The 16,452-nt window shown below is 34.0% G+C and overlaps 2 protein-coding genes across 3 annotated transcripts; one reads left to right on the plus strand and one right to left on the minus strand.

Annotated features, from left to right (window-relative positions):
• Positions 1-1,950: 1,950 nt before the first annotated feature.
• LOC7480702 (aluminum-activated malate transporter 2) lies at positions 1,951-4,751 on the plus strand. The gene is made up of 6 exons (XM_024595655.1): positions 1,951-2,282; positions 2,401-2,541; positions 2,779-3,051; positions 3,377-3,495; positions 3,961-4,104; positions 4,199-4,751. The coding sequence occupies exons 1-6, from the start codon at positions 2,009-2,011 to the stop codon at positions 4,520-4,522; spliced, it is 1,275 nt and encodes a 424-aa protein (XP_024451423.1). The 5' UTR covers positions 1,951-2,008; the 3' UTR covers positions 4,523-4,751.
• Positions 4,752-10,603: 5,852 nt separating this feature from the next.
• Positions 10,604-15,566, minus strand: LOC7468711 (protein trichome birefringence-like 10). 2 transcript variants are annotated; one of them, XM_052450625.1, is made up of 5 exons: positions 14,656-15,566; positions 13,691-14,077; positions 12,620-12,712; positions 11,768-11,926; positions 10,604-11,406 (listed from the first exon to the last, which is right to left on the minus strand). In XM_052450625.1, exons 1-5 carry the CDS (start codon positions 15,111-15,113, stop codon positions 11,025-11,027), a joined length of 1,479 nt encoding a protein of 492 aa, XP_052306585.1. In that variant the 5' UTR covers positions 15,114-15,566; the 3' UTR covers positions 10,604-11,024. The 2 variants fall into 2 exon arrangements, with proteins under 2 accessions (XP_052306585.1, XP_024451422.1); XM_024595654.2 differs by lacking the exon at positions 12,620-12,712 and having other exon boundaries at positions 14,656-15,560.
• Between the last annotated feature and the right edge of the window lie 886 nt (positions 15,567-16,452).

Consider the following 16,452-nt stretch of genomic DNA (forward strand, 5'->3'; position numbering starts at 1 on the left):
TGTTTCATGTTAAATAGCTTATGTTGGTGATTAAATTCCAACAAAGTTTTAACCTAAAAATGAGTAAATCTCACTAATTTGACATTAAATATGCTCATTAATCATACCTTAACAAGTTTTCCAATATATATATCACCACATACTTGTGTTGTTTATCTTGTGGTTTCTCTTTTGATTAATCTTTAGTATCAGAGCTTACTAGGATCTGGGTAGTATTATTTATACAAAATCTAAAAAACCTGGTGAGAAGAGATAACCTTAGAAGTATAGATGAATGCTACTAAATAGTGTAAGTCTTGTTTATGAGTGATGATATGGCAGTAAATCCATATAACTTGTTGTTTTCTAAATTATCTTTTTAAACCATAAATTCTGTTTTTTATATAACAACTTTTATTTCAGCTTCCTCTACATCTAATTTTTGAAATTCAGATGAAGCATTTTTTTTAATCTAAATGGCATAACATTCCACTCATTTTGACCAAATGAAACTGTAAATATAGTTTTGTAATGATCTTTATAATGGATTTGAATTTGTCAAAATCACGACTTCATATTAAACTTTGAAAATATGAATGCAGAATGTAATTTTTGTAACAAATCTTTTTTATCTGGAATTGGGTATCTAATCCATTTCAAAGCTTTGTTAAATGGTTTATAATTTATGACGAGTCTTGGTGTGCCTCGTTCAATCTCTGAATTTTTATTAACATAAAAAGTTGTATATGACCAAGGTGATCTAGATTTTTGTATAAGAGCTTTAGACTCTAAATCTTTGATTTCAAGTCGACGGTGTTATTTTAATTCAGCATTCATTTAAATAGGTCTTGCTTTTATGGAATTTACTTTTCATTAAAACTATCATCATAAAAAATATCAACAACATGTTGTTTTCTCTTCCAAAGAGCATTTGGTAAATCAGAACAAATCTTTTTTTCTATCTTATTTTGAAAATTCTAAAAAAAAATTTGTAAAATAAGATTTTGTAATTGCTGCTTAATTTTTTTGTAAAAAGACATCTTGTCTAAGATGCATGAGATAAACTTATTTTCCTTGAATCAATGCATTGATACGATGAGAATGAATAAAACATGTTTTGATGAGATCTAAATTTGTTGTCTTTGGTTTTTCTAATAAAGGAAAAACAAGTTTCAAATTATTGATTTTTGAAATAATACTTTCATGATCAGTTTTATAAAAAGTAATCATATCAATAAAATAAGTGTTAAGAATTATAGTATGATTAATATCATTAGTAATTAACAATAAATAAAATTTTAAGAAAAACCCCATTATTAAAAATTGATGCTTGAGTTTTGTTTTTTATAGTTAATATAGTATTATTCGTTGCAGAAAGTTTTTCGAAAATATTTTGTAAAAATTATTTTGAAACTATTCTTTTTTTAATACAATTCAAATATGCACCTATATCAAATAGAGCAATAGTGTCGATTTTAAAATCATTTCAAAGAATTAATGTAATTTTTATGATACATTTTTTTAAAGTAATTTGAGTTAAAACATTTAGAAAATTTTCAGAAATATGCTCAATATTTAATAATGCGATTTTCTAGGATTTAATCTTTAGGTTATATTACAGAATCCGAGTAACTTTCTATCTTAGTGGGAAGATGTTGTAAAATATATATATATATCAAAAGTGTTGCGAAAAGACCATCCTCCACATTACTGTAACAGAAGGTACTCTTGTGTTGTTCAAGGTGTTCCACTAGGATCACTAAGCTCACTAAAACGAACCCTACGTTAAGATAAATGGAGTTTTGCATGTTTCAGTGCATTACTCCATGTAAGTGTGATTTGAAATGTGAAGGCCTGTGTCCACTTTGAAGCTACGCACAATTACTGTCTTTTCACTTTACATCTCAAGCCATCGATCCTTGTTATTATAAATAGCTGCTCCTCTCTCGACCCTAGCCATTCAACAATCAAGTTAATATTTTTTTTCAAGGAGAGAAAAAAAAATAGTAGAGAGTATCGCCTCATAATAATGGGTTCAACTGTAATTCCTATTCCAGATGGAGATCAGGGATTTGCTGATCTCAAAGAGAAAAGGAAATTCCAAGTTTCTCTGAGTCCTATCGTTTCTTTTGTCCAGAAAAATAAGGACAGCATAAAGAAAATTATTCACTGTATCAAAGTTGGAACTGCTCTGGTTTTGGTTTCTCTTGTCTACTTCGTTGACCGTCTCTACAAGGAAATTGGAGACGATAATGCGATGTGGGCTATAATGACTGTTGTTGTCATCTTTGAGTTCCACGCAGGTTGGTCCATGCCATTGATATAGTATATAGTATTAATTTGCTTAAATTTTAATATTTGGTAATGAATGCATGCTACGTGTTCCAAATAAACTTTTATTTCATCACACATGCATTTCAGGAGCTACGCTTGGCAAGGGATTCTATCGAGGAATTGGGACTGTTTTAGGAGGCGGGTTGGGATGTATAGCGGCAATTTTAGGTGAACAAGTTGGTGGAATCGGCAACCCTTTTATCGTTGGTGTTTCTCTCTTTATTTTTGGTAACGTTTTCATCATTCCCAGAATTCAATATCAGCAAAAAAAAAATTCAAATTCAAATCAGCAATCAATCAAAGAAAGAAGAGAAGAATATTGCAGCGACAATCATTGTTTTTTTTTTTTCTTTAACAATGAAGTTTTTGAGGCCAATACAGTTTGAGTATAATTTCTTTCTTTTATTGCCTAACAGTCATTTAAATTATTTTGAGACTGATCGCTCAATATTGACTGTGGATCAGGCGGGGCAGCAACATATGCTAGACTGATTCCAAACATTAAGAAGAGATATGACTATGGAGTAATGATATTCATCCTCACATTCAATCTGGTCTCAGTATCTGGTATACGTGAAGAAAATGTCATGGAAATAGCTCGTGAACGTCTCGTGATGATTGTTATGGGCTTCGCTATCTGCATTTGCACAAGCTTATTTTTTTTCCCCACATGGGCTAGTGATGAGATTCATAATTCTATGGTCTCCAAATTCGAAGACCTTGCAAGCTCCATCGAAGGTTGGCAATTCAACAAATTAATTAAGAATTCAATCAAATAGGTTTTTATATTTTTTTAATTTTATGATTATTTGAACCACATCTCTATAATTATGTGAGGTTGTTTTTTAAAATATTTTTTATTTAAAAATATATTAAAATGATATATATTTTTATTTTTTAAAATTTGTTTGAAACGTCGAATAAAAAAAAATGTTTTTAAAAAATTTTAAATGTGCAATTTGAATACAATACCAAACACAATAAAAACTGAGTGTATGAACTGCATTTTATCTTTCTTGACAGTAAAAACTAGAAAGGAGCGAGAATTTTTACTGTTTTGCAGGATGCGTAGAGGAGTATTTCAGATTAGTCGGCGACAAGGAAAACCAGTCAGTTCATCCAATTGCTAGTTTCAGGAACTGCGTATCAGTGCTAAACTCTAAGGCAAAGGATGAATCCTTGGTATAATATTCCTTCCTTTGTCCCCCAATATTTAGAAAATAGCATAAGCATCCACTGTTAATTATTATTGAATTTTTAAAAGGATGACCCATATATAGATAATTTAACAAAAAGGAAATTAGAAGTTAATAATAAATGTTTGGCTTTCGAGGCCATTTGTTTTGTGCAAATTCAATAGAACTTATATAACTAAGAGTTCTGTAACGCTACAACTGAGAAAGATTTTGGGCTTTCTTTTCCCTAGGAAAGTGTCAAAGACACTATTGAAGTTTGGTTAGCCAAACTAATTTCCTTGTGATAATTTTTTTTTTTATCCTGTCAAATATAACAATTTTCTCACCTCAATTCACTGACTTGTGCTGCCTATTTATCTGTAGGATTGTCCTGAGTAATTTTTTTCCCCATGTTTCCTGCTATCTCTTTTGCTCAAGCAATCAATAAAAATATGGAGTCTGGTGTTTTTAGGTAAATTTTGCAAAATGGGAACCGTGGCATGGAAAATTTGGGCTGTTCCACCCTTGGGAGAAATACCAAAAGATTGGCGAGGTTCTTAGAGAATTGGCTGCCACCATACTTTCACTCAAGGGTTCTCTTAATTCTTCCAAAGAGGTAATATATACTGACTTTTGTTTCAACATTTCAATTTTTCCATTTAAGTTTCTGAAATCTGTTGACCTAAACCATTGAAATTGTGTTATCATAGCCCCTGCAAGCTTTGAGGGTGTCAATCAAAGAACCTTGTGAAGCAGCTGGCTCATCACTTGCATGGACCCTGAGAGAGCTGGGAGAGAGCATCAAGAAAATGAGACGGTGCCAGTCAGAGCCTTTCATAGTGCCAAGGTTAAAATTAGCAAGACAAGGGCTTAGTCAGGTCATGTCTCCTTTCAAACTAGGAAAACTTGATACAGCTGAGGGACTTGCAATAGCATGCTTTGTGTTCTCACTGATGGAGCTGGCAGAGAAGCTTGAAGGTTTAGCCAAGGAGGTGGAAGAGCTTGGAGAACTTGCTGGTTTCAACCGAAGCTAAATTTCTAAGTGATCGATAATATTGCGCGCAACCATTTGCCAAGTCTTTGGCTTGGCCAATATATATATATATCTATATGCTTAATAAAAGAGGTCTAAAATGCCAAAAAAAAAAAAAAAGATAAGAAAAGGTCTCGTTAATTTTATTAAGAAAACAGTAGCGATCACTTGATCAGACGATGTTCTCACTAGATTTGAATACATATAATAAAATCAGTATCTTATATTCATGATGTGATGTGTAGCTGTGCTTTTAAAGCTAATCAAGAAATAATACTAATGGAATCTAAACTGCCAATCTGATTGAAATTTTACTCGGCCATTGAAATGAAAAGGTTTTAAATTTTTATTTTTTTTTCGTTTTAAATTGTATTTGGATACATTTTGATTTTACTAATTAAATTTAATTTTTTTAATATTTTTTGATAATTTTATTAGACAAACAAAGATGCAATGTAGCATGGGTCCAACTGCGAATCTTCCAGCCCACGATCCACCTCGAAACCAGAGGCCATGGGGGTTGTACTATAAACTCGGCCGAGAAGCACTTAAAGATTAAAGCAAAACAATTTGGGGCTTAGAAAAAGGTTGTTTTACAACTAGCCGACAGCATCACTAGCTTTGTTCTTGACCTATTTTTACTTTATAGTCAAATAGTTGGAACTTGAAAGCCCACTTAAGCTATGGTGGCAGAGAAACATACAGCCTGCGAACCACAGGAGAGTCAGTGACGCTCATGACCCACCGGAACAAAAGATATACACTTTCCAGATCAGAACTACCCACCTGTGTGCCTGCGCCTTCTTATGTGAAAAGTCTGAAGTCTTTGTAAGAAGTTAAGAAGAGGGTAGCATTCCAAAATGTCAGACAAAGGCGGATGACATGAAATAAAGAACGCCGGCATGGATGGAACAAAGGCGGCCCCTTTAAAGGACTAATGAATACAGGTGGCACCATCTCTCAACTTCTTTTCTAAAGTCATATCATATTTAGAAGATCCAATCTAAGCTTAAAATCTAAATTAATATCTAGGTCATAATTTGTAGGCTAACTCAATCTAAACTTTGATTTAAAAAAAATTAAATTAAATTAAAACAATATTATTTTAATAAAAAAAAGTTTTTAATTGCTCGTATTAGTAAATCACTAGATTAAACTCACTTGTCTAGACCAAGTCTTCTAACTAAGAGATCACTCCAAAAATATCCATACTTCTCTTATTGTTCTTCTTGAAGAATAAAATAGGATAATATATATATATATATATATATATATATATATATATATAAGAATAATTACATAGGCAGAAACAATATAAAAAGAAAGCAATGCAAAATTCAATCAAATATGATCACACCACAAATATTTATTCAAAAAGATTTAGTATGCCTTTTAAAAGTTTACAACTCCTTAAATAAACCCAAAAACCAACCCAAACAATCTAGAAAAAATAAAATTATTAAGCATATTGTTTAATTTTAAAAAATAAATAGAAAAAATAAAAATAGTTTTTCTCAAAAACCTCTTACACCAGTCTCCCTAAATTTTTTTAAAAAAAACCACCAGTTGAGTTTAAATTACTATTTTCTCAATCTTATAGATGTCTAATCAAGGCTCTCAAATATTTTTTATTCCTTCGTTTCTAGTGTATAATAGTTTTAGATATTATCCTCGGTCCCTTCATTTTAAATTTTGCATAAGAGACATCATCTGACAATTAATTTCTCTCCAATTGGCTTCTAGAGTAATGAATAACAAACCTCAAACTTCCTTCACCAACATGCAATGTATCCATATAACCACTGAACAAATTTATCTTTGTAATTATATTAAACTTGTAATAAAATGGGTTAATATAACTGAAATTAACAACAACAAAATTGAACATCTTCATATTCTCTTTGCACTCAACCTATAACTTATCGATGAGGATATTATTAATGACATTATCATTATCATTACTATCATTATTTATGCTATTATTGTCAACATAATCATCATCAAACTAAACATCATAAATTGATGGAGAATACTAATTTATACTTATCTCATCGTAAACAGGATCACCAAGAATCTCTAAGATACTCATCATGATCAATAAGTTGTCTCATCTGTTTATACTTCTAAAACGGGTTTTCAAAAGTGGTTATGGATATATGATCACTGTCTTCATGATCCTCTAATTTTCTCTTCTTCAACTCCGCTAATCGACGGAATAATTCTTCAACTTGCACCTGCATGTTTATTATAGTTAGTTGACATGTTAATTTTGTAATTTTTCTCTGTATGTCTTGTATCACCAGTTCTTGAACGTATTTTTTCAAAGAAAAACCTCATATTTCCTTCCTATATGAGCACGTCTTATTTTGTGACCATCTTTTCTAATTATGATTATTCAACAATACAAAATAATTAACTACCAGAAATCATTGGGTTATAATACCAATTGACTTGGACATAAATAACACAAGAAAAACAATAAGAACAATCAACATAAAATTCTATCGAATATGGTCACATCACAAACTCTATTTCAAGATTTTATTACTGGATATTTCTCTTTGAGTATTTTGCTACTCTAAAAGGTTTACAAATATTTAAATAGAACCAAAAACTAACATAAATAAACCATGAAATCCAAAAATAAAGGAAAAGCAATAAATTTCCTAAATAAACTAGGAAAAATAAAAATATTAAAAATATCATTTAATTTCCTAAACTAAATAAAAAGGATAAAAATGATTAAGAAAAAATAATTTTTAAAAACCCCCTGCATCATATAAGGATTGAAATCATTTGTTGCAAAAATGATGGAGAAACCAATGAAAGTTGAAATGAAAAATCAAATGAACTTCGTTGGGTTTGGCTGGTGCATTATTGTTAAAAGTGTTCATGATACGAATATAACAACTATTATCTGCAACTCTAGGATGTACTCCAAGGGTGATACTTTTGGTATTAGTGTAAACTAGACGTGGGCTTGCACTACACTATAGATTTGCATTTTTTTCCCCTATAAAACGATATTTAGATGTTGTAATCACGTTTAAAAAAAAGAAAAAAAATCAACAATTTAAAGTTATAGTCTCAACCAAGTCTAATAAGTTGGTTTTATTTTAATTAAACGTTAAAAAAATTAGGCAATGATAGTAAAAAGATTAAAAAAAATTAAAAAAAAACTAGAAGTACAAAATTGGATAAAAAATAGACAAAAAAACCTGGTTCGAGTTAACCTGAGGTAGTGTGATAGACAAGTAACCTAGGTAATAAGGGGTGGGCTAACCCGGGTTAACTTGTAAAATACATGGTCTAAGTCATAAGATCAAGATAACTCGATATATAAAAAAAAAAAACCACAAAACCAATTTTTAAAAAAAACACTAATGTCGAACAATGAAATTGGAAAAAAAAATAAGTCAAAACAAATGTCAACTTGTGTTAACTCTTCAAACCAATGACCCGGGTCATTAAACTGAAAGCATCATGCATAGAAAAACTGTGAAACTCAATCCTTTGCAGATGAAACATCAAATGATGAAATTGAAAAAAAAAAATCGATTATACAAAAGGATTCAAAATAAATTAGAGAGTAACTATAATTTTTTGAATTAAAGGGTGGAATTGAAAGGAAAATTAACTTTAATATAAAGACAAAAAAGATCAAAGAATGAAGATCAAATTGAAAAATATAATAAACCATAAATTTGGATTAAGGTATGGAATTGAAACCCAATAAAAAAAAATGCACAAAAAGGTTAAGAAAAAAATTAGAAATCAAAAGAATAGGGACCAAAGTGGAAAAAACAACATTGTCAAATTATGATTGAATGATGAAATTGAAAAGAAAATTAAAACTTTACAAAAGGACCAAGAACAAAAACTTAAAAATTAAAACAATAGACACCAAATCCGAAGAAAAACACAAATTGAGGGGCTAGCTTGAAAATCTAAAGGGTCGGGCGTGAAAACCGAGGAAAAAAGGGGTTGTCAGTGCCAAACCGGACATCCATCGATTACATGCATCATCCAGGGCTAGAAGGGTTGCTGAGATGAATCGAACGTTGTCCCAAAAGCCCTCATTTGACCACCAAGAGACATCACACACGCTGTCCAAAAATAACGACCAACATTTATGCACCGACGCAAGCAAGCACTTGACAACTATTTTTTAAAAAATATTTATTATAGAGTAAAGTAAAAATATGCCCCTAACCCTACTTAATAATAAAAAAACCAAGGTGAAAATGAAAAAATAAAAAAAATCCTGGACGAAAGTTAAAGCATTTTTTTTTACTTCAAAGGCAATTTAGTAAATTCAATGTGCATTTAAAACAAAAACGGCAAAAATGCTCCTAGCTGTCAGGTCTAATTTTTTTTCTCCAATGGTAATTTAATATTTTAATTGTTCAAAAATTAACAAAAAGAACGTATTGCCTCATCAATTAGACCAAATGTTTTTTCCATGGGGGGCAAAACTGTAACTCCATTATTGCAATTCACATTTTCATTGAGTCTAGAGCTACAATAATTAGCATTGTGGATTTCACTCTTCTCTCTTAATATATTTTGTTACTAGTTTATAAGATTGTGTTATGTTGCGGGTCAGAATAATTTTTAATTTTAAAGTAACAAAAAATATGCAAGTCATTGAGAACAATTTGACATTGTTTTTGAATCCACCAGAGTGGATGAACCTTGAAACCTCATAATTCAAATCCCTTCCTAACTCGGGTTTAAAATTAAACTGCGTAGAAGTTGTCCTAACTTGACCATGTCGACTTAGCTGATCAAAAAATAACCCGGTCAACCGATAAAAAAAATATAATGATAAAATTGAGAAAAATTAACGAAAATGACATAAAAAAATCTATTGGCCTAACTTCTTGCATATTCCAGGTTTAAAATTAAATTGTATAAGAATTGTTTTGATATAATCTAATTAGCTACCATTAATTTAACAGTACGAAGATGAAATCAATAAAAAAAATTTGACAAAACCAAAAGGGAAAAAAAAAATTGTTCATTGACTACCGCATCATCTATCCTTATCCAAATGCTTCTCACGGTGCTTGTAAATAGATTCAGAACCTCAACAGTTCAGACTGCACAACATGTCTTAGTGCGGCCATGTTTGCAACTTGTCAAAGCCGAATAGGGGCTCGTTCGGTGCTCCATGATTGCACAATTAGATATGAGCAATATCCATCTACTGATTAAACAAAATGGCTCTCAACAAGATAAGATTTTTCTTTGTCTAGCATATATGTACACACCCCATAGAGCGAGTCCATTCTTATCCCCTTCGATGTTCTCATTCTTGTTTTGGTTGACGAAGGTTTTTCTTCTCCTCTCCCCTCTATTTTTTTATCATTTTTTATCATTCTTATTTTGGCAGATCAGTTTTTCTTGTTCGTTCTTGAACCTGTTCATCCAATTTTGGATTCTAGAGTGGAAAGCTTCAATTATGCCTGTTTGTGCGTGAATGTTTCCGCGTTTTATTTGACAATTACACAACCATGATTGACCAAAAAATGGCAGTGGCACCCACTTCTGTTAAATCAAGGGAGCATGTAGTGGCGTTTCCTTTCATCGAGATTAGAGGAATGTACGCTAATGGATTAACTTCAAGTGGGGAAAAGGACAGGGCATTCCCCTCGTTAATGATCAAAGCCCAACTTTAGCCTCAATCTCCTTCGCAAAATCAGCTATAGCAGGATCCATTTTGCTTATCAGATAATTATATAAATACACACTGCAAGTTGCAGAGCAAATTCACAGCGAGCACCTAACAGGGAAGTGATAATGCCCCATGCTTTCGGCTCAAATGACTCACAAGTTGACTCTTTCGTGTCGAAGTACGAATGTTTGGCCAGCCAAATCCTTAATGCATAACTGCCTTGCTTAAGTAGAGAGTTTTTCCATGCCTGTGTCAAGAAACCGAAAGAATTTCAAGGGCACAATAGGGAAATAAAAGCCCCCAAAACTAGCATAGCATATATACTTCAAGAATTTTCATGCCCTGAATTCTTTTTCATTCTTTAAGAATTACCATGGCTGAAAGCTCTCAGATTCCGAGGGTGTGTAGACTGAACTAAGGATTTCTCATACTGTAAAATTTCCAGCATTTGCTCTGCATATACAATTTACAAGCGGCGTGATCAGGATTTTTTCTATTTTTGTTCTGTCCAAGGAATACAGCTTGTATAACAAAAAGAAAAGCATGCCTTTGTGTATATCTCTTCTCAACTATCAACTTTGCCTTCTTATCACGATGCCTGTGAACTGTCCCCGATCATTCAGAAAACAAAATTCACTGAAAAATGGTATAACTTAAATTTTGCCAAGGATTGCTGAAGGCAACTGATGATTAAATGGATGGTCTAGAAGCAAAGCACTGCATCCAACTCAGCAAATGATGACTTTGCTGATATGTTTGAGGAAACTGCAACCTTTGATTTATGAACTGCCGTTCTTTAATCATGTTGGTCCAAACAGATTACTTCTTAAGCGGTCACAAAAGGAGCTTGAGAAGATTCTGTTAAATCTTGTGCATGAACCAACTCCTGCTTCAAAAGAAGTGTATAAAGAAGCTCATTCCAGGAATCAGGTACACCAGGCAGGCACCAATGGCTGCAGTCTTGACGGTGTAGGGAGGCTGGACCACTACCTGGTCCAAGATAGTATAAGGATGCATGGCCATCCTTTCTCCGGGCTGACATGCTTGTCACATTCAACAAATGCAAGTTCATCACTTGTGATTCATTTGAGTGTTTTGATAACACATCAAAGAATAGTTTGAAACGGTAATCTGGTGAAACCAGCACCGAGCCTAAGTCAGGAAGCTTTTCCAGATGGCAGCTACCACCAGTCTTCCAGTCGCCACCCCTGTTACATCAGCCAATGTATTAGATAAACACGCACAAACAATTTCATTTGCAAGCATGCGGAGGAATTGCAATTTTGGAGCAAAGGAATCATCTCAAGTAACTCATGAATTGAAAAGTGTTAGTTCACATTATAGCATGGAAAGAGTTCAGGTTTTCCAGAGGAAGTTATTCTGTTCTAAAACTTGAGACTAAGAATCAAAAGAGTACATATAGACAAATAAGCATTCAGGAAAGATCTGGCAGTTGAAATATTCGAGAAAGAGTAACTTTTGGATATATTTTGAAATGTTCATGAAAAAAAAAGAGTACCCATGCAGAAATTTTAAAAAATAAACAGAGAGAGAGAGAGAGAGAGAAACCTGAAATGTACAGGAGCATAGGTTCGAAAGAAGACTCGAGTCTTGCTCATATTTACTTCAGTGTGAAGCCAATCAATCAAAGTTTCGATTGATCTTCCATATGCAGTTTCAACACTCATCTCCATCCTTACTTTCTCCCCTTCTTGGAAGTAACAACCCCTAATAAATAACATAAATTCAATGATCAAATATCATTTCAACATTATAGCATGAACTGATTTCTGTCCTTGCCTTTTCCTACATGAAGTACAGCATAAAATGACAACTGACAAAAGCATGCAAACAGAATTTTCATGTTCCCTTTGTTAAATCTAGGGAAAAAAATAAAGCAAAATCACCTGATGGTGTTACAATGAGGGAATAATGCAATGAAATGCAGGTCAACTTGGTGGTAGCAGCAACAAGAAGATTGTGGTTTCATTGCAAGGAAATGGTACTTGTGGGTGATTGTATGCACTGTAGTGAAAATAAGATAAAAATTTTCTCGCATTTTTCCTTTTTCGTCCATAAATCAAGCTCAATCATTGGTCTGAATGTCATGCTCAAATTGAAGGCTAAAAGCACATCCTAACCCACTGATATAGCAATGCGGACAAGATACACCTTTGGACTTTGGCTTAAGAATGGTAAGAGGATTCATTGGGACACCTCCCCACCCTCACACACTCCAGGGACATCTCATAGGTCATCATGCTTAACAAATTGAGAATAATCTTCCAATGTGGTCTAATCACCCATGTTCAAGCATGCTATATGGACCAATTGTATCGGATTCATATTTAGCATTTATTTTATCCCAATTTATGCGCGCATCCTTCAAAATATTCCATTTACATCTACAATGCCACCTGCCATCTCAGATGCAACTGAACAAACACCGAAGAATTTCCTCCAATATGTTGGTACCCTTCAAGCTCAATAGGGAGATGCATGTCCCAGCAGACTCTGCAGTAAATCCATGGCATGGAAAAGATCTATAATCTCATCATTGATAAATTTTACCATATCCATGGCTAACTGAAACACATCCTCATCTTGTCAGCAAATAAAATGCATATATGTTTCTGGCTCTAGCCCTCAGATTGAAACAATGTGAACAAACAACCTGTATGTAACTTTATCCTTCTAAACTTGTCACCATGGGGCCTAAATTTCTATAATTTGCAGATTCATTGGCCATATTAAACATGCTCTCCTCTCCAAGTTGAACTGTGCATGTGCCCATGTTGCTGAACTGAGAAATAACACATCTGCACATATAAGCTGACCAGCAATGGTAAAAGGCTATATAATAATTTATTTGCGCTCATGTGGTCTTATCCTAGCTCTATAGTGCCAAGAGTCAAAAAATCAAAGTGCGCGCGCTTGCACACACATGCACACATACAAAAGAACCAGGTCATCAGGTTGGAGTGATCTGATATCCTATCTTACCCTCTAACCCTCAGATTGAGACTATTGTGTACCTTCCTTCATCTAAACTTGTCACCTTGAGGCCTAAATTTCAATAATTGAGCAGATGCATTGCCATCTTAGACATGCTTTCCAACTTAAACCACATTATAATAAAGTTTTTTTTCCACTATAACCCCAAGTTGCTGAACCGTGAAAAAATTGCATCTGCAGGTAAAAGCATACGAGCTACTGTAAAAGGCTATATAAAATTTATCTTCACGCTCATATGATATATCCTAGTCCTATAGTGCAAAGTACAAAATCAGATAGGATGTCTTTACCCTCCAATAGTCTTATTTATGCATATATGCAGACCGTTTAGGATTAAAAGCTAGGAATAGTTATTATGCTCCAATCTAGTATTCTCCAGATTCAAAGATGCCAAAAGTTGAAAATAACTACATGCACACTACACATTGACACAAGAACCAGCTCTTGGGGACACCTAATTGCATAGGTTGTACTTACCCTCTTATGGTCTTCTCATGATTCCACCAATGGCCAGAGTTAAGAACTAGAACATCTGCATCTTTCCACTTGGGGGAAGTCCAGTCCAATGTATCCACTCTTAAAGTCAACTTCACCTCTTTCGGAGCTCCAGCAGGGGGGCGGCCCTGTACAATTAGAAATGGAGCCCTGTAATATTCAAGGGTGCAATTATAGTCCTTGAACATGAACGCCAGAAACCCTCTGTGCTTTGTAATTGGGTTCCCATTCACCTCATATATAGAACTGTCAGGAACAGCAGTGGCAAGCATACAGAGGAGGGACTCCCACTGGTTCCTTCCAACTGAGTCTCCAACAAATACAAGCCTCCGGTTCCTCAGCTTTTCCAACATCAACCTTGCATCGAATCTGTCTCAAGGAAAAGAAGGGGGGCCCAGATAAGCTTTTCTCAGAGCAATTGTAATTGTCATTCCAAGAAAAGAGATTGCTAGTACCAGGAAACATTTAAACAATAAATTTTCTCACAAAAAGAAGGTACTTGGCTAGTGTTTAATAGAAACACATTCACGAAGTTCTGGAGCCAAACACAACTTCCACTTTTTCTGTCAAACTATGTTAGAGTTTGTTATCAAGCAAGTGTGGTGTCTAACTCCTAAAAAGGGGATAAAAACTAATTTGATATGGACAAAGGTAGTTAACAACAAGACACCAAACAGAAAGGAATTTGCATGCTGATTTCCAGGAAATGTGCCATAATATCATTCTTACAAACATCATTAATTAACGCTTCAATTGGAAGACGCCAAAGATTATGAAAAAACCGCTTTCTACCCAACCTAATATACAACTATTATAATTTAGCACCTTTTCTCATCTGTAAGCAACCCAACACAGCACAACAATAATTCCACAATTTATCAGTAATTAACTTAAAGTTTAAAAAACCAATTAAACAGATCAAACAGAAAAGGAAAGGAAAGGAATACCTGGGCAAGTTGCAATATTTGGGTTGCCAACGCCACTTGGTGTAGAAGCTATCAGGCCTACCATTCTCTAAACACCTAAAACCAGCGTCTATAAAGGAACAATCTTGACTCTGATACAGAGGATAATTATCATCCCAAACCCAGTTCCCGTCAAAAATATCACACCAATCACCACCCTTATCAAGAAATCCTAGCCGTCCACTATCTCCGCCAGTTAATTCTGATGAAGAAGGTACAACAAGTCCAGACCAGGAGATACCATGGTGGCGAAGGCCACGAGTCACACTCCTATAATCCAAGTAAAAGAAGCAACAAATGAGGAGTACGGTGACTAAAAAGAAGCCAAGAATGCCAAGAGAAGGCTCAAGAGGGTTCAATCTCTTGAGCTTCTTGAAGAAATCCAAGTGGGTCATTGTGTCTCGAGGAGTAGCAGAAGATGTGGTGGTGTTGCTGGGCATTGTTTTTGAAGAAAAAAAAAAGATTCACATTGGGTTATAGAGTATATTGCTAATTGCTAATGTATGGTTTTCAAAGATAGTACAAAAGGTGTATTCTTTAAAGGCGGTGGGGTAGCATCATCAGGAAATATAAAGAAAGCATTAATGGAAAAAACGGCTTTCATTAGGGTCTAGCTCTCCTAGTCTCTGGTTAAGGAAAGAGAGAAAATGAAATCATCTATGCCATGATAATCGTTACGAGACGAATGAATATACGAATCTAAAACGATTTTCACAAGGTGAAAGAGGAAAAGATAGAAAGGTATTTTGGCAGAAACTATATGGTCGATGAACACGAAGATGAGAACACACAGAGTAACTTGTCAAGCATTCAAATCGTTTCTGCTTTCTTTATTTATTAAGGGGAAGACCCCATGCTAGATGAGGTTAGAACTTGATGTGGACGGAGAGGCCAGTAGCCACTAGCCACTAGCCAGTGAAATCATGGAAGAAGTTCATCCTCTCCCCCGCTTAATAACAAATTTTGACCCCACCAAGTAGGTAAGAAATTATTTTGTAATATTCTTTCCGTAATTCTTTTTCTTTATCTTTGGTATGAGTAGTGATTTTCTTAGACATACAATTATACCAAAGAGAAGTTCATTGTTACCATCAAATATCATTATTGCAAGTATTGTTGGATATATGAAAGGCATAGATTAAGTATTTTTGAATCTCGAGGAACATGCATTAACCTTGATAGTTTCATACTTTCATGTACTTGCTAAAGAAATCCTTTCATGTGTATCCAATTAAATTGGATTCACCGTACATGTCCTCTTTCACATTTCATGTGTGTTTGGTGTTATAATACATTATATTTTTTTATTTGAAGATATATTTAAAACATTTTTAAAACTTATTAGTGTAATATTTTTTACAGGAAAAGAAGGGTAGAAGAAGGTGGAGGGGGACATGTCGTGACTTGTGAAGAGCGTTGATAAGATAAGAGCGAAGGGGTGGAGGTGGAGTTCGGCTTGTTCGTTATTAGGGACCGTGTGATCGTGATCGTGATCGTGATCGAAGAAGGTGGCTAATGACAAGAATATTGCCGTGCGGTCCGGACATTTTTAAGTGACAAATCTACCCTTTTTCCCTTTCAGTCTGATTGCTAATTTTTGACGCGTTTGGATTTCTCTATTGGACTGATTAAGAATTTAAATGAGTTGATTTGTTTGGCAGAATTCGGATCCTTGTGCGTCTCGCGCTTCGAGAGTCCCACGTATGTGCACGCACAGCACACATTGTTTTGTAACTTGAACTGTCACTGCCGGGTTAAACGAGTATGTACTGATTCGGG

The sequence above is a fragment of the Populus trichocarpa genome, chromosome 2 (genome assembly GCF_000002775.5).
Source record: "Populus trichocarpa isolate Nisqually-1 chromosome 2, P.trichocarpa_v4.1, whole genome shotgun sequence".
In the NCBI taxonomy this organism is placed as follows: domain Eukaryota; kingdom Viridiplantae; phylum Streptophyta; class Magnoliopsida; order Malpighiales; family Salicaceae; genus Populus; species Populus trichocarpa.